Source organism: Balaenoptera physalus (assembly GCF_965194825.1).
Source record: "Balaenoptera physalus genome assembly, chromosome: X".
NCBI classification, from domain to species: domain Eukaryota; kingdom Metazoa; phylum Chordata; class Mammalia; order Artiodactyla; family Balaenopteridae; genus Balaenoptera; species Balaenoptera physalus.
In genome coordinates this window covers 10,763,482-10,791,358 of record NC_138903.1, presented here as the reverse complement: position 1 = coordinate 10,791,358, position 27,877 = coordinate 10,763,482, and the positions used below count along the sequence as shown (strand labels likewise).

General features: G+C 42.5%; 1 protein-coding gene and 1 long non-coding RNA gene across 5 annotated transcripts in view; one reads left to right on the top strand and one right to left on the bottom strand.

Moving 5' to 3' along the window:
* The window catches only part of FRMPD4 (FERM and PDZ domain containing 4), a 530,997-nt gene that overhangs the window by 25,878 nt on the left and 477,242 nt on the right, over positions 1–27,877 (bottom strand). For all 4 annotated transcript variants that reach the window (XM_082446916.1, XM_082446919.1, XM_082446917.1 and 1 more), the window contains 5 exons: positions 21,386–21,431; positions 12,963–13,067; positions 10,294–10,401; positions 5,501–5,632; positions 788–907 (listed from right to left, as the gene is read on the bottom strand). In XM_082446916.1, the coding sequence (XP_082303042.1) occupies positions 788–907; positions 5,501–5,632; positions 10,294–10,401; positions 12,963–13,067; positions 21,386–21,431 (511 nt within the window). The remainder of the gene's footprint in view (positions 1–787; positions 908–5,500; positions 5,633–10,293; positions 10,402–12,962; positions 13,068–21,385; positions 21,432–27,877) is intronic.
* LOC309652985 overlaps positions 1–27,877 on the top strand; it is a 373,352-nt gene that overhangs the window by 40,566 nt on the left and 304,909 nt on the right. The gene's annotated exons all lie outside the window — the stretch shown is intronic.

Sequence of the window (27,877 nt, the reverse complement as noted above, 5' to 3'; positions counted from 1 at the left end):
GAAAGGCTGAGGCATGCTCCAGACTGAAGAAGACTAAAGTGACATGCCAACTAAATGCAAAATGAGATCCTGGAGTGGATCCTATCCTAGAAAAAATTGATATAAAGGACCTTTTTGGGACAATGGGCAAAATTTGGATACAGACTGTAGATCCAATAATGGAAATGGATCAGTGTTAAATTTCCTGATTTGGTTAATTGTATAATGATTATATTAGAAAATGTTCTCATTACTAGAAAATATACTGACGTATTTTGGGGTAAATGAGCATGGTTTTGGTACCTGACATTCATATGGTTTAGGAAAAAAATCGTGTGTGACGGGGGAAGGGGAGGACGTGTGCACACGCTAAAGATAGGGTAAATGTAGTAAAATGGTAACAACTGGTGAATCTGGGTAAAGGATATCAAAGAGCTCATTTACTACTCTTGCATCTTTTTCATAAGGCTGAAATTATTTCAAAATCAAAACTGAAAATTTAAAAAGCACCATGGAACCTCACTCAATATTTTGTAATCACCTATAGGGGAAGAGAATCTGAAGAATATATGTATATGTATGTATGTATAACTGAACTGCTGTGCTGTACACCTGAAACTAACATGATATTGTAAATCAACTATAGTCCAATAAGAAAAAAGCACCATGGAATCCTTTTATAATACACTGAGCTTGGGGTGAGGGACGAAGAGAGAGAAGATCCCAAATGAAAGAATTCAGGGGGAAGAACCCCACAGTTAATCCATCCCACAGTGTTAATATGAAACGTGCCCTGGTTCTCACGTACCTGAACATACAGATACTCGAAAGCAACTGGGTCTCGCCTTAAAAGGTCAATTGGATCCTTTGGGACGAAGCTAATTCGGAAAAGACATCTCATCTTATGCGAGCTGGGCCTCTGGGTCACCTAGAGGAGCAGACCAATGACAAGAATCCTTCAGTGCTGGCAGAAAGGGCTGAGGGGCAGAAGCAAAGGCAGCTTTCTTTGGACACTGAGGAAGGAAGCGGTTGAGGTTCTTTTAGTACTTGTCATACATACTCATTTCCTGAACACTGCACATACCTGTGACCCAGGTCACGTTCCCCCAAAGCAGTCCTGGAAATGAGGGACTTCAATAAGGAACTGCTCCCAGGAGAGGCCAGTGAGGGAGCGAAGCAGGTCAGACAGGAGAGGAACCTGCTCAGGTCAGCCCAGCAGGGGTGGCTACAGGCTGTCCTGAGGGAGACTCTGGTGGGAAACTTACACCACGGAGCCTCTGGGATCACAGGTAAGTCATTGGTTTCGGGCTGTCCCAGGGGGATGTGAATTTCCAGGGACGGACAGGATGGGCGCCAGCAGTCTGAGGGCGGTCCTCTGAAGAAGATCTGCAGATGCTGGCCGTTGTGACAGTCACACACTCAAGCGAGGCTGGGGGTAGGGGGCGCAGAAGGGGACCCGGGGGTAGGAGCGCAGAGACTGGCCACTACAGTTTATTACTGTGTAACACTGCTGTGGGTTTTTTCCTCAATTAGACTCCAGAAGGACGGTAGCAATGAAAGCACGACAGTGGCAACTTGGATGACATCCAACTGGAAAGCAGGAGGACAGAAGTTCTGGCCCGTTCACTAAATTTGGAGTCCACAGGTTTCCAAAGTACCCAAACTTCTGCTATCATGATTTGTCCAAATTGTTCAAAGGGGCTTAGAATACACCACGGGTCCTTCAGGGTTAAGGACCATGGATCATTTTGAGTTGCCTTCCTTTTCCCCAGCACGGTATGTGCCAACTACTAGGTCTTAGTTTCTTAATTCTTTTTGCAACAAAAAGGAATCGATCAATGAACGGTAGGTGCTTCATACACAGCTGAATGAATGAAAGACACTGGACTTCAAGAAAGAAGGTAAAAGAAAAAAAGTAAAAAAATAACAAACAAAAAAAGATTAAAAAAAGAAAGAAGGTAAAAGCTCTTCAATTTCCCTTAAAGAGGTCAGTGCGATGAAACTAAAACCCTGCAGCAGGAACCCACACAGTTGTTCTACTTGTAGTTTTGTGCACTTGGATGTACTTTTTAATGCGCTTGCATGCAGTTTCATGTACTTGTAACTACTTTTATGCAGGGGACAAACCTGGCAAAATAAAAATGTTTGTGAACTGCAATTTAAAAGTTCAAAATAGGGAGTTGCCTGGTGGCCTAGTGCTTAGGATCCTGGGCTCTCACTGCTGTGGCCCGGGTTCAATCCCTGGTTAGGGAACTGAGATCCCACAAGCCACGCAGTACAGTCAAAAATAATAATAATAATAATCAAAATAAAATAGTAATAGCTTTATTGAGTTATCCGAGTGCGCAGGCACACACACACATTCTGAGAGTTCCCATTGCTAATTTTGTTATACAGAAGAATTTCAAGGGGACTACACATCCCACGTTTAAAGGTATACTGGGCATCCTGAGAAGCAGTAACACTGAACCAGCTTTCTGGCTGTGGGCAGGATTGCAAAGCTGAGTGAAGTCAGGAGCCCATGGGATCCGGGCTGCTCATCACTGGCTGATGGTAAAGCAAACCAGGAAGAAGGATGCGGGGCTCTAAGAGACCTGGGGTGCTGGCAGGGCTGCTGTTGAGTGTCACAGTGACATAATGGTGTTTTGTCAGAAGGTCCTGTCTGATGTCAGAAAGTCAGAGATCATCATGTCTCCAGCTCCTTTAATTACAGGTTAGAATCTGTCCTGAATTTTCCATAAGCCTCCTTGAGTTTATTTTTATCATTAGTAGGTTACACTAGTTTTGGGAAATAAATGAATGTAATGCAAAAACGTGCTTTAGACTCATTAGAAATGGCAGTCCAGGAGACTTACAGTCTCTAAAACAAGCAACAAAACAATTTCTTGGAAACTTTAAGTAGTATGTAACAAAAATGTTACTTTCTAGACAGAAGTTTAGTGTCAAACTGCCAGAAATTCAGGTAGAGTCGCTTAAAAGTTCCTTGGGGGTTTTCATCACAGTTAAATGTTTTAAAATAATTTTTGTTATTGGACAAATTCCTTATACTTACTCCCCAATTCTATCATGCTTATAAATATTTCATGGGTCAAATTTTTCATATGTATTGAATTCAAAGGCATATAGCTGGTTTGTTTCAGGATATTTAAACAATCAGTTTTCTAGAGATAATACTTGAGTTTTAGCACTTTGCTTGTAGTTCTGATTAAAGAGAAAACAAAGCCTCTTCTAGAAAGATAAGGGAAGAAGCATTGTTAGAGGCTTTTTGTTTCCTTCTAAGTTTTTTGTTTTGTTTTGTTTTTTGGGTTTTTTTTGGTGAAGTCGCCCCGGTTCCCTGACCAGGGATTGAAGCCGGGCCACTGCAGTAAAAGCGCTGAGTCCTAACCACTGGACTGCCAGGGAATCCCTCTAATGTTTTTTTTTTTGAAGGCATCATTACATTTATTTTCGGCCCTTTATGAGTCCTACCACACCAAGCCCCCATCCCCCCGCCTCACCCAGCCCCACGCATTCCCACGCGTGGCCTGGACCCGAGGGACTACAACTCCCGGCAGGCTTTGCAGCAGGAGCCTGTAGCCAGGGTCTCCTGGGAAAAGTATTGCAGGTCGGCTTCGCCAGCACGCTAATTAAAAAGGCCAGTCGGGGAGAGTAAATTAAGCTCTGATTAGGAGATAACGGAGGAGGTAAAGCAAAAAGACCTGCGCTTTATTCTTGGCCCTTAGGGAAAAGGAGTTTTGACCTTGCTGCCCGCGGAGTAGGAGGGTGGCCAGCGCCAAAAGTCCTGATGGAAGAGAAAGCCGGGGGTTGAAACTCCTCCTCTAATGTTTTAAAAGAAGTCTAAAACTTGGAAATCAATCCGGAATGAGAAGTTATGGTTACCTAGCATCAGAAGAGACTTTGAAAGAACCTCTGTCCAGCTAAATCAGCATGAAGCTTTCCCATAAAGGCTGGGTGGTAGGTAGAAGTTCAGGGCGAAAGTAGAAATAGAAATATCAAAAAGTTGTGGGTGGTTTCATTAGACTCATAGTAACTGGCTGTCTGCCCACATCCCCCTGGCATTTACTGCTCCAAGCTGAAGGCTATTTACTGCAGACACCTGTGACCATCTGCCAGCACAGGGCAACCCAGCACAGCCAGGGAGCAGCTGTCCTTAGGAGCAGCCCACCCCCAACTATGGACGGGATGTTAGCGTACAAAGCCCCAGCCCCCTTGCCCCCTCGGGTGGGGTACCTCGGAGGCACGTTCTCTGCTGGTTCCCTGTGTCCCCAGCAGGATTGCGCTCCACGTGCCCACAGTGGAAACCGGCTTGATTACACACTATTGGCGTCCCCATTTTCCCATTTCCCCTCCCATTGCTCTCCCAGTATTTCCCGATATCGCCTCCCAAATGAACCACTGACATCCAAATCCTTGTCTCAAGGTTGGCTTCTGGAGGAACTCAGAGCCAAACACTGACCGTTCACATGCGGGATTCTGTGTATCAGGGGTTGTTCCCCTATAACAAAGAATAAACAACTCATCTGTTTCCAAGCGTGTTTTGGCACAGGTTAAAATAATAAACAATTAGATGTGATTTAAAATATCCAGAGGTAGATTTAAACATGATAAAAATAAAAGGTCAAGTTTAGAGAGAGGAATATAAATGAACACAAATGATAACTTTGTAACGAATTCATTGCATCCAGTTTTACTAAATTGAGAGAGGCAGGGATATCTGTGGGACCTGAGTGTAGCTTTTAACTGTGCAACAACCAAAACGCAAATGAGCGTGATGACACTTTCTGCTACTCCATCCGTCTGGGGGTGACTCGACTCCCTGCCTTTCCTCCCGGTGTCCCCTCACGCCCCCCTCCATAACGTCCCCTCTTCAGTGAACTGTCCTACATAAGAGGAATTTGTTGAAATCCCTTATACATCCAACAAAGACCCTGCTTGTGTGGAATCACAAGGAAAGTCAGGGCGCTGTGCTGAATTCAGCAGCCAAGCAACCCGCTTGTCTCCCCAGAGAACAGATGGGGGTGGCATCTTGGTGACCAGGAGCTGGGACACATTGGTGGGCCACATATTTACAGTGGGCACAATGGGGCAGGGATTTCAGGCTTCCAAAAACAGTCTGAGGTAGGTACCCGGAACTTAAAAGAACGAAATATGATTTTGGCTTAATTTAAATAATCGCAGAAAGCATTTCTTTTTAATAGTTTCTAGAGATCAACTATCAAAACAGGTGAACAAGTCATTACCATAACATAAAATATAATTCTGCAGAGCCATATCCCCAATGAGTCACTGCTGAGTCTTTGACAATTCTGTTTGTGAGATCAACTGACAGTCTATGAAAAATTGACAAAAGGGAAACATCACCTTGAGGTGTCAAATCCGTTGTGAATGCCAGTGCTTCCTATAGTGGGGCTGCCCAGGGCTGCGGGGAAGGTATTTAAAGGATTCAAGGACAGGGGAGCTCCGGGCAGGGCAGCCTCTGCTCCCAGGGGCGGCACGGGCACTGGGGGCATAATTCACACACCTGAGTTAGGGTCTCCTGTTCATGCAGCAAGAGCAGCTTCGTTCCGGCCCCTTCCATCCTCTGCTCCAGCATGAGGGAGAAGTGTTCGATGCCTTTGATGGAGAGTTTCTCTTGAAGGGTTAGGATGACATCCTTATAGAGGGAACAGACAAGATGCGATCAAAATCAAGGCAGCCCTTTTGTAGATTCCATATATAAATGAACTTATATACAAAACAGAAATGGACCCACAGACATAGAAAACAAACTTATGGTTATCAAAAGGGAAAGAGGGGAGGGATAAATTAAGAGTTTGGGATTAACATACACACACCACTATGTATAAAATAACCAACAAGGACCTACTGTATAGCACAGGGAACTATACTCAATATTTTGTAATAACCTATAAGGGAAAAGAGTCTGAATATATATGTAACCAAATCACTTTATAGAGCCTAGCAACAGATTGTGCAGTGTAGTCGGCTCAGTTCCCCTCCTTCTAAATGGGGTGGCAATTAAACCATCTCTGAAAGTGGTCTACCCCAGGGCTCGGCCTGCATGCCAAATCCAGTCCACCACCTGTTTTTGTAAAATAAGTTTTATTGGAACCCGGTCTTGCTCATCTGTTTATGTATTGGCTGCTTTCGTGCTCTGCATGAGCAGACCTGAACTTGGTGGCAATGGAGGCTGTGTGGCCTGTGATGCCTAAATTATTCTATCTGCTATCTGGCCCTTTACAGAAAAAGTTTGCCGACCCCTCGCCTACCCCTCTGTAAGAGCATGTGGTAGCGGTGAGGAACGTGGGCTCTGGAAACAGTCTGGTTTCTGCCCTGGCTCTACTTTGTATTAGCTGGCAGCTTAAGGCAAGTTACTTAACTTCTAGGGACCTTAGTGTCCCTGTCAACCGGGGATAATAATAATACCTGCCTCAGAATAGATACCAGGACTAAATGAGTTCATACACAGACAGCATTTATTACAGCACTGCTTGGCACACAGTTAGGGCACCATATTGATAAAAGAAATTTTCACATAATGAGGTATGGGGAAGTCATTCTGACTTATGCATGAGTTAACTTGAATTTTTTTTTTTTTTGGCTCCACCAGGTCTTAGTTGCGGCATACGGGCTCATAGTTGCGGCATGCATGTGGGATCTAGTTCCCCGACCAGGGATGAAACCCAGGCCCCCTGCATTGGGAGCCCAGAGTCTTACCCACTGTGCCACCAGGGAAGCCCCAAGTTAACTTGAATTTTATGCTAATTTGAACAGTCTGTTTGTGGCCTATCAAACATTGCACATCTGCCTTAATTATTAAAGGGCACACTGACCAGAAGTCAAGAATGTCCACGTTAAAAATAAAGATTAAATGGCTCCCTTCCTGGGACACCAATGCCGGTCCTGCTTCGATGATAAGACTCCCTTCCCAGGTGCCAAGGTCATATTGACTTGCTGTGTACATGCTGGTCTAGTTTTTTTGAAATCCTGAAGAAATGTATTCCTTACTTGTTTAATGTCCTTTTTTTCTGACAAGATATAAAACTGTGCTCGAAAACCATGCTTTTCTGGAGCAGTTTCTCAGAGTAATCTGGGAAGCTGGCTTCCAGGCTATAGTCCTCAGTTTGGCTGAAATAAAACTCTTTTCTATTCTTATTATTGATTGTTTATTGATTATTTTTGTCGACAATGATGATATACATATATTAGCTTTTATTTTAAGTCTCCGGGGAAGGTAGAATGAGCAAGCTTTGTCAGCAATCCTTCACAGGATTAAACATTTATGACCAGAAAGGTGTACTATACACAAGCACGAGTGGACTGCAATGTAAACAAACGTCGTCAACCATTACTTTTTCATGTACTTGAAAACTAGGAAATGATCTCTCTTCAAGGATAGTTAATACTCAGACGTTAAAATCCCACAGAGCAACATTTGGCGATTTCTGGAGACGCTTTTGGTTGTCACTACGGGGCTGGGGGTGCTACCGACATCAAGGCATTTTCTGGTCCAAAGGATCGACAATGTCAAGGGAGAGAAACCCCGCCATACATAGAAGTTTTTTTCTAATTGCTCTTTCTGGGGTTTTGATTCTTCCCCGTGGACCATTTTCAATTTCTTCTGGCTCCTTTAAAACAAAGATCCCCATACCTACCCACCACCGAAAAAATCATTCAACAGAAATTCCGTGACTATACTGAATTTCATAAAAAGATTCTGTTTCATAATTTTTGCTCAAGACCCAGAAAAGAGAAAAGAAAACCAGCCTCTGTGTGGCAACACGTATTTTATAAAACATTCTCCTGAATCACCAGGGAGGGCATGTGATAGCAATAGTGTTTCCCTATTGTGACTCTGTAAGCAAGAATTTTGGCAATTTTTATTAAACAGCATCATATCCCTTTCATACCTATACTATTTCCACTTTACGCCACCCAGTCTGCATCTATTGTGATAATGAGGCTGTTAGGCACAAGCTAAGATAGCTTTAATTTGATGTGAACTCTTTGCATTGCTCCCCATCTTCTCATTGTCATCTGCCATCCTCAGGGAAATCAAACTTAGTCTGGGGTGGGTTCCTATAATAAAGAGGCCAGAGGGAATTAACAACAGGGCTCTCTTTTAAATTTAGATTTACTTCTGTTAAGAAATGCATTCAAGTCTTTACCTATATCTTCAGATGGGTAAGGGCTCCAATGGCAAGGAGCTTTTCTGACCAGTTGGTATCACAGAACAAGCCACAGTATCAGAGGGAGTTGAAACAATGTAGCTCTTTTGGGTTAGGTCAGGGGTCTTCAAACTAGAGCCTGGCCCCATCGTTTCAAATCTGGCTATGGCCATTCATTTACATATTATCTGTATAGTAAAGGATGAGTCCTGCCTGAAGAAAGGTTTGCCTCTTTGCCCCTGGCTCTTGGGAGGTAACCTCTAAGCCCTTGGAGTGTCCTGCCTGATATGCCTTTGTTCACTGAGTCGGGGGCGGGGGAGGTGGGGGGGGGCCGGCGGGCAGGGTGTCTTGGGCTACACTGGATAGTCTACGCTAACGATGGGATTCATGGTGGGGACCGTGGACCACGTGGTCTCAGCTCACCTCTGGAGGGGCAGGGTGCTAAGGTCAGCCACACAGGTGGGCAGCTGTGTCTAAGTGGACAACCCCCAATAAAAATTCTGGACACCAAGGCTCGGGCGAGCTTCCCTGGTTGGCAGTACCCCGTGCACACTGTCACACATCAGTGCTGGGAGAAATAAGCACTGACGGCATGACTCCCCGGCGGGGGTGGGGGGTGGGGGGGGGAATGACTGGGAGATCTCTGCCTGCTCTCCGTCGCTCTGAGCGCCTTTTCCCCGTGTTGATTCTAATCCGTAGCCCTTCGCCATAATAAACTGTAACTGCAAGGATACCAATTTGCTGCGTTCTGTGAGTGCTTCGAGTGAATTATTAAAGCTGAGGGTGGTCTTAAGGACCTCCTGAACCCACCTGTCTCCGGCTGCTTTCATGAGACAAGAACTGAGTTGAGTAGTTGCAACAGAGAGCAAATGGCCCACAAAGCCTAAAATATTTACTCTCCAGGGCTTTCCAGGAAAAGTGTGCCGACCCCTAAGTTAGTTGATCAATACTTGGAGTAACATCTCACTATAAATTGATTTTGAGTAGGACTAAAGGAAAAGGGCTTTTTCAGTCATCACCACTTAAAATTAGCAGTCTTGTACAAAGGAAGTTAATATTTCATCTGGAATGATTTAAGGATGATTTAAATGCTCCCTCATCAATCTAATATTGTCTGCTCTATTACCTGCTAAATCACTACCTGTTTCAAGCAATTCAGAACAAGCTGCTTGTGGTATCATGGCAATAAAAATGCACAGCGAGTTGGCCTTGGTGGACATAATTCCACTCATAAGGCCTATGCTGATTAATTTTTTAAAAATGAGAATTAGAGGTTGACTATTGGTAGGTGTTTTTTAATACAAAGTTGATATTCTCTTGATACATTATTGTACAGATCATCACTAGGTACCCTTTTTTTTTTTTAACCTCAATAAAACCCTTTTTATTGTGCCATTTGAAGAAAGCCTATTTTAGGCTGATAGAACATTAGGGCGCAATCAATTTCTGAACACACCTTTGTCCAATAAAATAGAGAATATGCACTTTTCTTCCCCAGGAAGGAAACATGGGGGCAAAGAACCCATACGCTTTGTTATACCAGGTGAGAACTCACCTGTGGCTCTGAAATAACAGGATTGCTTTGTGACTCTTCCTTTTCACCCCCCTCCTAAAAGTACACCTCATTTCTGCCTTTTTATGAATCATTTCCATGAAACTGGTTAGAGCAATTGAAAGTAAATGTTATCTTTACATTATTCTAGCCCTTGTTTTTGCTGGACACCAAAGTAGCAGATACTCAATTAACATCTAACGTCTTAATCATCTCCGTGGCTGCCACGGCTGAGAAATCATGCTGGCTTTGGGCAGGGTGCCAAGCCTTCTTGGTGACAGTCACACTATTTTAATTAATTTTCAGCTGTACTAAAATGACTAGCCCTAGTATCTCACGACTGGTAGCATATTATATTGTTTTGCAACACACACACACACACACACACACACACACAGAGCAGAACCTTGTTAGTTTAAATTTTTTGTTTGTGTTTGTGTTTAAGTATTCACACACCTTATTTGGAAACAACCAAAAAAATCTCAGAAGTAAACAGATAGTTCTGAACGAAGGTATAGCCGCGTAAGACTCACAGTGGGACCTCCACGCCGTACCTGGCAGTGTCCAGGTACACAGTTCAGCGGGTCCTCTTACCTTTATGGAGGTGGTGCAGTCAAAGCGAAACGATTTGGTCTGCCCATTTTCCAGATAGACTTTCAGGACATTTGGCATAAAAAGAAGTGAATTATCCTTAACAGTTTCCTATTTAACAAAAAAAAAAAAAAAAAAAAAGAAGAGGGGGTGTAAGTCAGTTGAATTAGGATTCTGCCCTTTGTAGAAGCAGCATATATCTGCAATTTATTCTAATCACAGCATAAAAAAATAAAAAATCAAACTCCCTAAGGCCAACCAAAGTATCCCTTTGGTGATATCTGAGTTCAGCTGTTCACAGCAGAATTCTTCTCTTCTAGCTACAAATAACTCAGCTGAATCAACTAAAAGACCTTTTCCCGTCAGAAGATTGATCAGATGAGTTTTTTTTTTTAAATTTAAATCAAGGTTTCCCACTGGAAAACGCAATGACAGAAATAATACCTTTGTAATTAGACCACAATGTTTGGGACCACAAGGCCAGACTTTAGCAGAGCAGCGTGTCTTAAACAGAAAGAGGACCAGCAATGATGATGTCTCACATGATGCCTGTTGGCAGGGGTCATGATGGCGAATCACAAGCATTAACAAGCTTCAGGTTTAAAGTAATTTTGTGAAATGATTTTTAACCCATTTAGAGATGTTCCTCAAACTCCAAGGGGATATATGAGGAACGGGTTAGTGTGGTAAAAGAATAAAACACTGTCTGTAACAAACACATAACTTAAAAATAAGTCAAAAAGAGATGCTTGAAGCGCAACCAAAAGTAAACAAAAGACACACATTCCTTTGAATTTTCTCTTTAACTGGAAGTAGGGAGAGATGAAAGGGGGAGCAGGAAGGCAAGTTGGGTGAGTTCCACGGACACGTGGTTGGTCATGAAGTCACAGGAGTGGAGGGGAAGTCAGCAATCATGAAAGCGTAAGTCCCTTGTTTTACAGATGAGGAAACTGAGACGAGATGGCCAGAGATTTGCTAACGTCCTACAGTTGGTCCATGAGAATTCAGTCCCTAAGTATGTCCGTGACAGGCTCATGCCTTTCGCTTCCTGTTTCTTTCTGACTCCCCTCTCCTCCTCTCTACTCCTGAGGGCTTCACACACGACTTTCCTGCTGCCCAATTCACTGAGTAAGAGTGGCTCCAAGTCCAGAAGGAAGGCCACACAACGACTCAGAAAAGCAAGAGGAGACTGGAAAGGAAGCCGGTCACAAAGGCTGAGGGGCAGACAGCAGACTGAATGTCCCTGCCATGCTCAGGCCTGTGGTGAGGCCACGGAGGCTGCAGGAGATGATCGACCCCCAGAGCTGTCCCCACACACCAGCTGCTTTTTATTCAGGGACAAAGGGAAGCTGCCACAGCAGCTCCTGGAATCATATTCTCTCTAAAGATGCATAAACTGATCGCCCAATCTCATGCTCAGAAGCTTGAGAAAAGATGAGGTAAGTTTCCCACGACCCTCTGTGTCATAGTCATTCCTCTGGGACTGGAACGAACAGCCTTAAACTGGGACAGTCTTGCTATGAAATGATAATTATGCTAACTCTGCATCCGGAGTGCTGGGGATTCACCGAGAGGAACAGAACAGACCGTGGTGTGAAAGGGGGCAGAGGGGATGGGGTGGGAGATGGCCACTGGGAGGACAAGGCCACAGCTAAAATGTACATGGGGCAGCACAGTGACAGCCTGAGGCCCCATCCCACAAACACCACAACAGTTTGATAGATTGGCCAGTTAAGCCCCTGGATTCCGAGTGGGGCAGACGCAGGCCAGCAAGTTTTGGCCAGAAGACACTTGGCACCATGAGTGCCTTGCCCGGGATATGCAGGCCTCTATCTTCAAATTCAAATCCAGGACCACCCTCACGGAAGAGTCTGTGGCCCATAGCAAGTATATCATGGATGAGATTTTTATCTCTTTGAGCTTATTTAAACAACAAAACCTCGACAACAAAAGGCGGCATTTCAAAGGTCCAAAAAATACGAGCACCCTGGACGGTAGCTTTCTAAAAACTAAAAATACTAGGCTATATTTTTGGGGAAAAAATTGAAAATAAGCATCCTATCAATGTTTGCATCATTCATTCTGAAGATCAATTATGTGCCTGAGTAAACATGATTCCTATCAAGACCTATGGAGGGAGGTCTGGGCAGTATTTCTTCACTGCTGGTTGCATATAGGAAACTTTTCCCATCATTTTAACTTCTTTCCATCTTGATTAGTTGAAAGAACAGAGACATTTTATTTTGGATAAGGAAAACCTCAGGGGAAACCCTTCTCAAAATATAGAATGGGCTGTCATATGGAAGAATGCGTAGTTGGCAGAATGGGGAGAAATAGGTGAAAGTTTCCAAGAGGCATATTCTACTCAACATAAGGCAATGTCAAGTGATCTCAAATCAAACGAACTCCTTTGTAAAGTAGTGAAGTCTCTAACTCTGGAAGCATTCAAGGAAACACCGGACTACTACGTATTCTGGGTTTGTAAGAAGGAATAGAGCTGGCACAGCCTGGCGATCTCTCAAGCCGTCTACAATCCTGAGATTCGACACCCCTGTGAAATCCAACAACCAGTTCTGAACTGATCATTCCAGCGGGGCGACTGGCTCTGCTTAGTGCAAAGTCCCTACCTCAAGGCCTCTCTTTGAGTCACCAGCGGGTGTCTGTCAACTCACCGACACTTGGCCGTTGATGATGACCTCCTCGGAGAATCGCACTTTGACTGGATTGGACTTTAACCTTGCCTTTTTTGCAGCACTAATAAATGCTGATTTGGGAGACTAGAAAATAAGAAAACATTTGATCTGATTATTGGTAATGTAAGGCCAACCTTGTAAGAATTGTTTTCCATCTTTATCCTCCCAGATATTTAACATTTTTGCTAAAAAGTGTTTGGTGCATGCCCAATTCAAGGACTAAATACAAATTATGGATGCAGTTGAAACCCTGTTATGTTCATCGAGCAATAAGTTTGATTTAGCCACCAGACCAGAACTATAAACAGCATGTTCCATGTTCTTACTGAGCACATTTCCAAGGACCTTTTAAAATGACAGTGGTGGAAGTACATAAATCCTGCTTTCAACACAGAGCTTTGAGTACCATGTAGAAGGTGAGGTGGTAGCCAAATCTCATGTTGGGTTTATGACAAGTTGCACATTAGTTATGTATTTTAACAAGGTGGAGAAGAGCCACTGATAGTTCTAAAATGATTGATAATCCTACTGTTATTCACATTAACGGTATATGGGCACGTGAGCAGGTAAGGGTACACACACGCACACGTGCCAAAGCTCCCATGCTTTATGAGCCCAAAACTTGAGTTTCAGCCTCTTACTGGTAACCTGTGATCCTATGACCTTACTTAGAAGTGAAAGGTAGAGAGGAGACCTTGACTTAGAAGTGAAACTCAACTGAATCACTTTGCTGTACAGCAGTAATTAACACAACATTGTAAATCGACTATACTTCAATAAAATAAATAAATAAATAAGAAATAATATCAAAAAGAAAAAAGAAGGTCGACTTCATGGTTCTGCCTCATCTTAGAGGCCCTCTGTACTGTCTTTCATTGGAAAGAGGGGCTGAGGGATTCAGTTGGTCTCCCTCAGAAATGGAAAGGACAATGATAAAACCTGCTTAGAGGCTGTGATCTTGGTCAACTGCCTTCATCTGAGAATCAGCCTCATTGCATAGTTTTAACAAAGCCCGAGGGGAAGGGAACTCACATGGTAGGTGAGCTCCCTACCATGCTGCAGGCACCATCTGTTTATTTTGAAAAAGAACTGCATTCTCTATTGAACCTAATATAGCGGTAAATATTTAGCTTGAATCATACAACTGCAATTTTATAGATTAAAATGGTCAAATATTGGAAACGGCACATGGTTCAACCTAATGTTTTTCATACTATACAGTTCTAAGAGATTGAGGCTGTTGTGTAAAGAATTCTGGTAATTGACTCTAGAATCAACACAGAGGTTCAACCTCCCGTGTATTGCATTAATCTCAAAGCACAGAAGCCAGTTAGGGTGTCCCATACTTTGAATTTCAAGTAAAATGAAAAAAATAAAAGGATTCCCATCTTTGTCAAATACAAGTATACTTGAGGTCAGTTTAAAAACAATACGATGGAACGGATAAGTTAAATGTGGTCTAGCCGTACGATGGAATACTACTATTCAGCCACAAAAGGAATGAAGTTCTGATACATGCTACAACATGGATTAACCTCGAAAACATCATGATAAGTGAAAGAAACCAGACACAAAAGGCCACACATTGTATGAATCGATTCCACTTATATGAAATGTCCAGAATAGGAAAATTCTGTCTCTATGGAATAGAGACAGAAAGCAGATTAGTGGTTGCCAGGGGCTGGGGAGGGCGGTGGGGAGAATGAGGAGTGACTGTTTAATGGGTATGGGGTTTCCTTTTGGGGTGATGAAAATGTTCTGGAACTTGATAGAGGCAATGGTTGCATAAGATTCTGAATGTACTTAATGCCACAGAACTGTACACTTAAAAATGGTTAAAATGGTAGATTTACGTTATGTGTATGTTGTTATAATAAAACAATCATTGTTGGAAAAACAGATGATAAAACATGTGGATGTGTATTCCTGGGTGGAGCTCTGCCTTAATGCTCAGAAAATCCTGTTATTTCAAAAGTTCCCCTGTGTCTTAAGGGCGGCATAGATGGATGCTTTGGCCTCCAGAGCTTCAATTCTTCCACTTATGCAAGATGTTTTAAGAGAACGGCTGCCCTTTAAAAACAAAATGAATCAAAAAACTAGAAAAACTCTGAATGGCTCCTCAAAAGAGTAGCTTTGAACATGCTCAACGTGACTTTTAAAAGTCCTACTGCAAAGCCGAAGTCATGGGACAGGGATGTTCTCTTCGGTACCGTAATTACAGGCCAAGCTTAGTCATGATGAATGAACAAATCATACAGTAGGGAGTTCATTTGCTTTTGATATGCCATTTTTTAGCTGAAGGGAAAACATTATTCTCCCGTAATGATTTTAAGCAGGGGATATTTACGTTGGCACAATGCGTTTAGCTCAAGTGAAGCGGCTGTAATAAAGCTACCCAGAACAGACACTGCTAATTAGATGAGATATTTGAATGCAGTAACACCCCACTTCCCCAGCATTGTTTGGGAATGATGTATTTCACATGTGTTCAGTGTGCCAGATACTGAGGTTTATTCCTCTATGCATCTGAATTTTTAAATGTGATATTTTACCTTATTTTTCTAAAATGTTACATAATTCCTTGCCTCAATAAAAAGTATATTTAACAGAATGTAGTTTCTATGCATCTCATTTGATGGATAATCTTAGAATGCAGTGATGTTCCTATGGAAGTACATAGGGTTATTTGCCCCTAAAGTGGTCCCATAGAGCAGAACTGGTCAAGCCGGGGATGCTTGTCTCTTCTGTCTATAGCTGTTGCATGCCCATTTCTTGGAGCCTCATTCCTGAATTTATTTCCCATGCCCTAATGACAAACCTGGTAATCTAGGAAAACCAGAAAGAAAACTAGATAGCCAAGGTAGTTAAATAAATATTATTTTATACATATTTTGAAGTCAACAGACCTGGGATAAGAGTCTAAGACTCCATACAAGTTGCATTTTTCTTGTTCTGGATTTGTGACTATTTCATATAATGGATATACATTTTAAAAATTACTTTGTGGTGATAAAAACATTAGCTCTACAAGTCTGAAGGTTACTGAATTAGAATCAGTAAAGTAATGGCTTCTTCCACTGGCTGGAGTTACCTCTGGTACATGGGGTATGCAAACCAGTCATGACTGCAGTTTTGACTCAGATCTCTCTTTGTGGCTAAAAAATATACAATGTGTACCACCCAAAAACCTGATAAATTAATTCCTGGCAACCTGCCGACTAATAGGTGCTGATCACAAGCACTTCATATCCTGTGGTGGAAATGACAAATAATTACTATTTCGAATAATCAGATTTTCTGGCTGTTAATTAATTTTAAGATTAAAAGGCCTCTAATCAACCCCTGCACCTCTTTCCAAATTCGCTGTTGCTAAGATGGCCACGATAGATGGCTGACATGCTCCTGATGCTCTTAGAAGTCATTAGAACTTAGTTTGAAACAAAACTACATACATAAGATAGATTTCTCAGGGTATATGCTACCATACGACCCAGCAATCCCATTACTGGGCATATACCCTGAGAAAACCATAATTTAAAAAGAGTCATGTACCAAAATGTTCATTGCAGCTCTATTTACAATAGCCAGGACATGGAGGCAACCTAAGTGTCCATCCACAGATGAATGGATAAAGAAGATGTGGCACATATATACAATGGAATATTACTCAGCCATGAAAAGAAACGAAACTGAGTTATTTGTAGTGAGGTGGATGGACCTAGAGTCTGTCATACAGAATGAAGTAAGTCAGAAAGAGAAAAACAAATACCGTATGCTAACACATATATATGGAATCTTAAAAAAAAAAGGTCATGAAGAACCTAGGGGCAAGACGGGAATAAAGATGCAGACCTACTAGAGAATGGACTTGAGGATATGGGGAGGGGGAAGGGTAAGCTGGGACAAAGTGAGAGAGTGGCATGGACATATATACACTACCAAACGTAAAATAGATAGCTAGTGGGAAGCAGCCGCATAGCACAGGGAGATCAGCTGGGTGCTTTGTGACCACCTAGAGGGGTCGGATATGGAGGGTGGGAGGGAGGGAGACGCAAGAGGGAAGAGATATGGGGACATATGTATATGTATAACTGATTCACTTTGTTATAAAGCAGAAACTAACACACCATTGTAAAGCAATTACACTCTAATAAAGATGTTAAAAAAAAAAAGATAAATTTCTGAAGCTGAAGTGTAAGGTCTTGAATTTGCCATCCCTGTAGCTCTAAAGGACACTTATATAGTAGGCACTGAGTACATACTTAGTGAGGACTAACTAGCCAACAGTTATCACCGGATGAGTTAGTTTGGACTTCCCCCAAAGCAGACCCTAAGAGCAGGATTCACAAGCAGGTAGTTGATTTGGGAGATGCTCCCAGGGAGCACGGGTAGGTGAGCAGGGGAAGGGAGACAGGGAGGGTGAGGAAGCCAATGAAGCATTCATTGTTAAGTCAGGCACCACTGTGAGCAACTGGCGTTTAACCCTGCTGGGAATGTCTGGGAAACAAGGCAGGCCGTATGCCTCAGGGTTACACTGACTGAGGAGAGAGGGAGCTGGGGTATTTATCCACCAGCTCCTGTCAATCAGTGATGAAGTGGCTGCTCTTCTGAGAGTGAGAATTCCTAGTGGAGTGCTCAAAGGGCACTTCTGGCCTGCTCCATGAGCATGGCCCTGTGGCCAGAAAAAACCCACAGGCAAAGAATCACTGGTGCTCTCAGTTGGAAATTGGGCCGGCATGCTCAGCATGACACATGCCAAGGCGATATGTTCTGGGTTCTGATAACATCTACTACGCTGGAGCTTCCATGAGGAGGTGTGTAGCCTCCCTCAGGTACGTGGAACACAGTGGAAGGTAGACAGGAGGTGAGAGGCAGGCAAGCAGGTCCCTCAGTTCTTTGGCCTAGAAGAAACCTGAGGGAAGGTGAATCATGGTAGCTCAGGGATGCCAGAACTGAGAGTGACTTAGCCCACTGACTTGGGGTTGTATGAGGAGAGGTTACAGAGACTCTTTAAATACTCTCTGTCTCAGGTAATGTTGGACTGGAAAGCTCTGAAAGTTCTAGACTTGGGAGCTACGGAAAGGAAAGAGGGGAGCAGCTGGCCAAGAAAGATCTGGAATAAAAATGGTAACAGTATAAGGGAAGAAGATGGTGTGTCAGAAAAAAACAAATAAAATCCATGAGTAACCCAAAAATTCCTCTTCTAAAATTCAATCCTGAGGAAAAGCTATTAAATACAGATAAAGACTTACACACAAAGATGTTCTTTGCAGAATTATTTATAATAGAAACACATTAGAGACAGTGGGCTTAATGATGGGTGTTGATTAAGGAAATCTTGGTTCAATGTAATGTTTTACAACCATGTATATAATGCTTATATAGAATCCTTGATGACATGGGAAAATGCTTGATATACTAAGTAAAAGATGCAGAATAAAAGTGTACATGTAATATGATCTCAACTGCTGACAAGGCATTAGAACAAAAAGACTGGAAAGAAATAGGCCAAAATGTTTACACTGGTTGTCTCTGAGGATAAGTATTGCCAACACATATTTTTCTGCTTCTGTATTTCCTTCTGCACTTCCACAATTTTTCTCTAAGAAATAAAGTAAAAATGGTGGAGAGAGAGTCCTCCATAATACTTAAAATAAGAAGGCAAAAACCTGTTAAGAATTATTTCTTATCAAAGAATTTTGGGAATTCTAAGACTCTTCTCCCAAGCTCCCTTGACCTGGGCCTCACTGGAGATTGATTTCTGTGGCTGGGTCATGTTGGGGTGCCCTGGGGACACGTGGAGTATGGCAAAAAGGTGTAAACATCGGCTCTCTGTCTTGACCAGATCTTATTATGCAGAAAAAACACAACATAAAAAAATGCTGACCAGTAAGTTGCAAAGAAATTAAAATGCTGAATGCTTGTCTGTAATAAAAGTAGAATTTATAGACTTTCTTTTGGTCTGGTGGGTCCTCTGTTTCTGTATGTCAATTCTGGTTGCCAAAAGAACGTTCAGCAAATACATAAAACCTTTAAAAAAAAGCCATTTGCTTGTAGGAAAATCCAAACACAAAAATATAAGTAAAACTTCACAGTCTCCTTTCCCATGTGCACCCCTCTCTCCATTTAATGTATCTATTTAAGTAACTTTGGGGTTTCAACTCTTATAATTCAGAGGAGGAAAAAGTCACTTTGGACTGGATCAAGAAGGGAAGACTTTAGGTGTGGGACACTGGTTCCCAAGTGGGGGTGATTTTGGTCCCCAGGGAACATTTGAGAATGTCTGGAGACATTTTGGTTGTCACCAAACCCAACAGTGCTGATGCTGAGAAACTCTGGGGTAGCATTTAGAATTTGTGCTGAGACTTGAAAGGTGAGAAGGATTTGGTGAGCCAAGGAGGTGGCGGGCGTAGTACGTGATGGGCATTTCAGGAAGAAGGGCTGGTCAAAGTTGAGAATTCATCTACGATGACTGGTCGGGAGAGAGTGACTCTGGGGAACAGAGGTGCAACCGTTGGCCATAAGAACAAGCAACACTCCTGAATGTTGACTTTCAATATAGCACAAAAGCAGGAGCCAGCTGAACTCCTAGAAAATTCCAGGTTATCTGTTAAAAGGAAGTTCCATGATTCACGGATAGTAATGAGTATTCATATGAATAACAAGTCATGCAGACTCAAATGGCAAAAAAAGCAAGCAAAGCAACAAGACAAAACCCTTAACTTAAATGCAAAACTCCTCTAAGTTTACTGTTTGGGGGTAACATGCGACCCCATATTGGAAAAATAACCTGGTTTGGAGTAAAATGGTTCTGATCTTGCATTACTAATAGGTTATAAAGTAGGAAGAGAGAATTCAGGAAAGACAATGAAAGCTTGTAGTTCCGCCAGGAATTTATAGTTGGTCCATCACTTGCGTATGTTAGACACTCACATTGGCTTTACCCAAATGCATTTGTTCATTGCAAAGAAATGAAGAAGTGTGGATAGATTTGAAGTAGGTGTGAATGACAACTGGGTTAAATGAAACAATCTAAAAACAGATGAGCTGTACTTCATATGGAAAGAATCGCCAGGTCACGAGGTGGTGAAGCAGGAAGGCCCTTGGACGGGATTCCACCTGACCTCCTCCTTACACAGATGAGGAAATCGGGGTCCAGAGCAGGTGTGGGAGTCGCCTTTTATACTGCTGGGAACTAGATCTCAAGTCTTGGTTCTTTTACCTCCTGCTGTCTCCTTAGATTTCAAATCCAAACGTGTGTGTGTGTGTGTGTGTAGCTGTGTCAAAGAGTTGGGACTAAAAGCAACATTCAATATTAAACTGTGCTTTTAATATATGTAGTAATGACCCTACATGGCATAACTTGTGGTCTTGGTTAGTTCAATTTGTGATCTTATCACAAGCTTGAACACATATTTTTTTCCTGCCTAAAATGACTAGCCCATAGCGCTTAGGAGGAAAATTCCAGGACAGGGGAGATGAAGAGTTTGGTCAGAAGATGGAGACTGGCAAATGCCAGAGCCTCTGAATTGATGTAGAAATCTCTATGGGGAAGAAAATAAAAGCATAAGTAGGTTGGAATCTCTGCCGCTCCATGTGAAGGCCACACAAGATATTGACAGTAAACGTTTGGGGAAAAATCTGAAGGAATTTGCCTAGGTATTTTTTAGTTCACTGACCATGTATGAAATTCATAAGCAATAGCAAATCTATAGAAATAAATAAATAGTAAATTAGTGGCTGCTTGGGACTGAGGGTAGGAAAAGGGATTCATTGTAAATGGGAATGAGGAATCCAGTTGGGGTGATGGACGTGTTCTCAAACTGGATGGTGGTGATGGTTGCGTACATCAGTAGACTTTATAAAGATCACGGAATTGTACACTTGAAATGGGTGAATTTTACGATATGCGAATTACACCATGATAAAGTTGTTATTAAAAAAATCATGGGAACTGAAAGCAGTACGATTTTAATCACTCCCCACCTTCCCGACAAGGCCGCTGAAATGTCCAATGTCTCCACCAAATCATTTAGATGGGGGTAAGAGAAACAATCATGCTTCAACTTCCTACAATTAGATATTCCCTTTAGACTTGTGATGCTTCAGCTGGAAACTTAAGAATCACAAGGAAATTCTTGAGTTTTGTGTCATTTCTAGATGTGAGAGGCACACAGGACTGAAAAGCTGATTTTCAAGTTATTTAGGAAACGCATCACTTTCTTTTCTCTCCAATGAAGGATTTGCTATCTTGGAGTACAAAATACAAATAACCAAGATCTTGGAACTGGTGCTGTGAATGCATGTTATTTCTCTCTGCTGTTAGTCACTGGAGTGGAGTGGGAGGAGGAGACTGGAAATCTGAGATCACACACAGGCACTTTTACTCACAGGACACTTACAGGGTAAGGCTGAATGACAGTGAGGAGTATCGATTCTTTGCAGCTTCTGTAAGAGAGAGAAAAAAAATATTTATGATATGCACAAAGCCTGGACTCTAGCGGTGACGGTGCTCTTTTAAAACAAAATGTGTGATGTTGGCGAATGTTCCTTGGGCTCCCAGGGCAGAGAATCAAAAGGCTCACAAGTGGGCTTTCAGACCACAGAGAAAACTGGAATCAAATGTTCAGCCAGTGGAAAGCTTCCTATTCGGTTTATATTGGGTGATATTATCTGCGACACCAAACAGCAGAGCCCTAAAATAAAACTCGCTGAGGGAAGATTGGATTTTAAAAGCATCAACTCGGTCTCTCAAAATTGATTCTCCCCTTCCGATTTTCCTTTAGCCGCTTAAAATGTCTGTGTAATTTTCTGGAAGGGGATAGATTTTAAAAAATTCTATCAATTCATTGAATGTCAGTATCTTCTTAGCATCCTGAAAGAAAAATGTCACTGTAGGTTTCTTATGTAAAAACAGTATCCCAGCAAATGTGACTTCCCATACCATGTGGCTTTCTAAGGCTGCAGTAACAATGCCTACGACCTTGGGCCGATAAACATTTCAGATGGGCGCTCATTGGGAAATACTGTTCACCATTGGGAACACTGTGTGGCCAAAAGCAGAACAATGTAATCTAACGGTTTATTTAATTTCCCCCAAGTAACCCAAACCTTTCAAATAACTCGAACCCTTGGGGAAAAATCATATTATGGGTTATAATAGTTTTTCTTCCTTCCTTCCTTTGTTCCTTTTTTATCCTGAGTAGGAGAAAGGTCACTTGCCATTTTGTTGAGGTGAAGCTGACTTTTTTTACTTTAGGAGGTAATTAATTACCTGCTTTTGTGATTTCCTGCCCAAATGACTAAAGCGAAGGGGATCTGTGGCAGTGCTGTTCTCTTGGAGAAGCCACGACAAATTGCATTTCTAGCATTAAGTGCTCTTCAGCCCCTTACTATAAGCCCCTTGCCTGGGGAGGACCATGTGACTTGCCCCAGCGGCGGTAGGGGTGGCCCCTGACGGAAGGAGTCGGGGCAGCGAAGAAGAGAAATCAGTGGAGAGGAGAAAGAGGACTAGAATTCAAGAGCTGGAGGAAGAATCGAATCAGAACTGATGGTGATGGTGGGGAGGGCCCGTCTGATCCCATCAATTCTTAGTTGTCAAGGGCTGGCAGAAAGCCCCAATAATTGGAGTGGCAGACAGTGTTCCCATTAGAAGGACTAATAGCGCGACAGTGTAATCAAATGAGAATTCCCAGTGGATGGGATGAATGATCTTGCTTTGCTGGTGGCCATGGAGCCCCGTGTAGCAGTTCTGGGGAGCAATCTGGCATCCCTAGGCAAACTTCAGCGCCACGAGCACTATGACCCGGCCATTCCACTCTGGTTTATATCACAAAGAAATTCTGCCACTAGCCTTTAAGGGACTGCGGATGAAGATGTTCCCTGCCGTGGAAGGCATGGAAGTGAAGCAGTGGAGGCAAGGTGGGCGTCCAGCTCTAGGAGGGTGGGCGCGTGAATGTAGGGATGGAGTGTCGTGGAATGATGCGGCAGGAGGAATCAGAGTGCGGCAGCCGCGGTGTGGGCCTGTTTGTCCTGCCTGGCCTGCTCTACCCAAGGCTGCCCCCAGAGCCCTCAGCAGCAGGCAATGGGCCCAGAACTCATCGTCAGGGCACAGCTGATTGGACCCGAGTGCTGGAATGAGGCCATCAGATGTCCCCTCTCCAGAGGCAGAACTAAGAGACACAGACAAAGAGAGTTGGGAGCCGAGTCACATTCATGACTGAATAAGAAAGAGTAAAGGTTACAGATGCCAGGGGTCCCCTGAGCAGGCCTGGTTCCCACCATTCCTGAGGGCTGTTTGCGCACCATTTTACATCAGTAAAACAGCTAATGTAAAATATCTCAGTATGATATCTATCATCAGTTCTGGGAATGGGCTTTTATCTCTCTTTTCTCTCATCTACAAGTACTTAATTATTACTTGCCAGGCAAGAAGAATTAAAGCCATAATGCTTTGGGTCCCTTAGGATTCCAATCCTAGAGGGAAAAAAAGGTAGAAGCTACAAGTGTTCATATGTTACAGGGCGCTACGATGATTAAGGCAGATTCAGCTGAGGCCTCATGCCAATCACCCCTACATGCCAAAACAGGGTGCTACATACTTTCAAAGCGGGTATTAAAAACCACAGTTTGGGACTCTTATTCATCTTGGGGTCTTAATCATGACTTAATTTAAAAAAATGGTAACAGGGAGAGGCCTGTGGAAGCAGCACATGCCCAAAGAGCAGAGGCTATATTTACAAAATTATTACCCTTCCACTGAGACAGGCCTTAAGTGTGCAATTCCTGTGGACGATATCTGGACGACACGGTAGAAATGGTGCCCTGGGGTCATTTAATAAAGGCATTGCTCAACTGAGCTTCTTCCAGGGGCAGGAGGGCCTTAGTAGAAAGATGTAGAAGCTAAGCAGTGCTGGACATAGCCAGCCGTTGGGTACCATCTGACTCAAGGGAACTGCAGTTGGAACAACTCAAAAGAGAAGTCTTCCAGAAATCTACAAATGTGTCCACAAGTCAACCTACATGATCTTCCATGGACAGAGGAAACCAATGTCGGATTACCTTGGTGCCAATCGAGTGAGAACTTACCTGCTTTTTACCTCACTGTCCTGGCCTCATTTCAATGTGGAAGGAGCCAAAGCTAGACAAGAATGTTGGGGAATGCCCCTTAACCCAGTGCAGGCTTCCCAGGCCGGAAATAGGGGCAAGGGAGAAATTCTGTGGAGTTGGCAGTTTTGACTATTACATGACAATTGAACATTTTAATTACAGATTACAGGTTGTTGTGATTACAAGTGTCCAAGTGACTGGAGAAACTTTCTGAACCTGCTCAATACATTTGCAGACCAGCCTGAGATTTTAATGAAGACCTGGCCCTGGAGAGCTCTTCTGAATGGGCAATGGGGGAAAAGAACAGTTGCTTTACGATTCCTTCCTCTGAGACCTACTTGCTACACTTATCCCCAATTTCTCTTAAACTGACTTGAATAGATCACATTATTTGAGTCCAAACAATCCTTGACTAAGACAGTCCGTGCTTAGAACCTGAAGAAGAAACAGTAAAAAGGTAAATGCAAGAATGAGGGGTATGAGGTGGTAGGATGGATGTGCCCACAAGGCTGTGGAAAAAATGCTCATTTTCCCTAGAGCAATGCTCAATGGCACCGTATTTATTTGTTCATTTCTGGAAAAAGAAGAAAATATTCACAGCTCCAGTGCAGTCTGTTAGGAGCAGACAAGCCCCTGGAGGAGGACTCATTATTCATCTTAGATGCTAACAAAATAAGCATGGAGTGCATTAGCTTCCTACTGTTGCTGTAATAAATTGCCACAACTTAGTGGCTTAAAACAGCACAGATTTGTTATCTTACAAGTCTGGTGGTCAAAAGTCTGAAACGGGCCTCTCTAGGCTAAAATCAAGGTGTCAATAGGGCTGCATTCATTCTGGAACCCTTTCCAGATTCTGAAGACTTCCTGTATTCCTTGGTTCATGGCCCCTTCCTCCATCTTCAAAACCCAGGCAAAGTAGCATCTTCAAATTTCTCCCTGACTCTCCTGCCTTCCTCTTTCACCTATATGGGCCCTTGTGATTACATTGCGTCCACCTGGATAATCTAGGAAAATTGCTCTATCCTTAACTGAATCACACCTGCAAAGTTACAGGCTCTGGGGATTAGGATGTGGACGTCTTTAGGGGATCATTACTCTGTCCTATCACAGAAGCTAGCTTCTTTAGTTATTTAGTGCTGCATAACAAATTACCATAAACTTAGCAGCTTAAAACAACACACATTTATTATTCCACACTTTCTATGAAGCAGACAGATGAGTATGATTTAACTTGGTCATCTTTTTCAAGTTCTCTGATGAGACCACAATCAAGTGTTGCCCAGGGCTGAGGTCTCATCTGAAAGCTCAGTTGGGAAGGATCCATTTCCTGTGGTTTTTGGCAGGATTAAATTCCTTTTGGGATTGTTGGACCAAGGGCCTCAGTTCCTTGCTGGCAGTTGGCTAGAGGTCATCCTCAGTTCCTTGCCACATGTGCCCCCTCAACATGGCAACTTGCTTTAAAAAACGATCAAAGGAGAGGGACTCCTTTGGCAAGATGGATGGAACGTATAATCTTAGGTAACACAATCATAATCATGGAAGTGATATTCCATCACCTTTGCCATATTCTGTTGGTTAGAAGCAAGTCACAGGTCCCACCCATATTAAAAGAGAAGGAAATACACAAAGTTATGAACATCAGGGGGCAGGGATCAACCATGGGGCCATCTTAGATTCTGTCTGCCACACCAACAAAGAAAGATTCATAGCCAATTAACCTACAAGTATCTCAAAAGTAGTGTCCACCCATGACTTCACCTTACACAGAATTTTTTTCTGTCAAGAATGTCAGGAAGAAGCATTGATCAGTATACCTTGTTTAATTTGAAAATGGGAACCATTTTTCAAAATACGTCTATTATATTTACAGCATTTAAATTCTTTGTGTCTATAGTAATTCCCTGTAACTTGCCTGAAACATAACCTATATTGATTTTAATTTTACCACTTAAGGAGTAAATGAAGTTATCTGAATTGAAATAAAACATTCCAATATGTTATTTAACATTAGGACTGGGGATATGTTTTTCTTCCATTTTCTCTTGCCTATAATTATTTAATTATAACCTGCCAGACGAGAACAATTAACTCCATAATGTTTTGGATTCCTTAGAATTCCTAACCCTAAGATCCTAGGAGGAAAAAAAGAAGACCTAAGCCATTTAAAAATAGCCTCAACAGGAAGATTAGAATTCAGAATGAAAGATGGCACATTCAAGTAATCAGATAACTTCTTTTTATGAGGGCTTAAAACAGCTAGGGACTTGAAAAAAAATCCAGTTGGAAGCACATTTAGAGAAGTATTATTTCATAATAAATGCCAAGTGAATTTTCTACTTTTAAAGAGCAATTTCAAATTAGAGTGCCAATATTTTTTAAATGGTTTAATTTGAGAAAAACATCATTTTAATCCCTGTATCACAGTGCTGACCTGCAGAGGAAGATACAGTCTAACCTACCCTAAACCACTCCTATCAAATTTGCCTTTAATTCCTCTCTCTTCATTCCTTTAACAAAAGTCTTTTATTTTTTGATGGTAAGTCCCTTGAAACATGTTTGGGACACCCAGCATCAGGGCTTGCAGGGCATCCTTCGGCACCACATCCCATTTTAAAATTTCATTGGATGGGATTCTGTTGTGGCAAATGAATAACCTCAGATTCTAACGAGGCTTTCAGTATTAAAATCCCTTTCAACAATGAAGCTAAAGTTGGTGTTTGCTTTCTCTTAGAGCAGGATAGCTTGGCACCTTTCTTAAACTGACTTTCCCACTTCATATTTACATGATCTTTTTTTTTTTTAATAAATAAATTTATTTATTTATTTATTTATTTATTTATTTATAGCTGCATTGGGTCTTTGTTGCTGTGCGTGGGCTTTTCTCTAGTTGCGGCGAGCGAGGGCTACTCCTTGTTGCGGTGCGTGGGCTTCTCATTGCAGTGGCTTCTCTTGTTGAGGAGCACGGGCTCCAGGTGCGCGGGCTTCAGTAGTTGTGTCACGCAGGCTCAGTACATGTGGCACACGGGCTCTAGAGCGCAGGCTCAGTACTTGTGGCACACAGGCCTAGCCGCTCCGCGGCACGTGGGATCTTCCCAGATGAGGGCTCGAACCCATGTCTCCTGCATTGGCAGGCAGATTCTTAACCACTGCGCCACCAGGGAAGCCCTTTATATGATCTTAATATTGCAATACATAATCACATTGGCATGCGCTATTGTATACTTCCCTTCTAGACCGACTAAACAGATTCCCTTCAGTAACTCAGAGATCAATATGAATTTACGTTGTGAAGAGCAATGAGATTTCCTTAGAGACTGGGAAAACAGAACAGAATGAAGCATAAACAAAAAAACGCTAAAATATAAAGAATATATTTTATGTCAAAATTCAAGAGTCTTGCTTTAAAAAAAGTCCAAACAAGTTAACGAAACGATTTTAAACTTCACAAGTAGAAGGAATCAATTCATGAAGGCTGAAAGGTTAGGCTTTTAAAAGGCAAAATAAAGAGGTAATTTAAGGCGATATATGAAAGAATTTTGTGAACTGTAAAATGACATCCTAACAAAACTCGAAAGACTGATGTGTGGTATTTTTATTTGGAAAGAAAGGTGGTAAGGCACAGTGAAAGGGTGTTTGAACTCCCACTTCTAAGGCAAATGCGTGCACACATAAGGGTCTTTCTTCTAAGTGAACTTCAGAGTTCTTCGAAGAGATTAGAAAAATATTCTTTTATGCAAGCTGGTGCATTTCAGCCCTTAAACTCTCTGCTGGTGGACAGCTGCTGT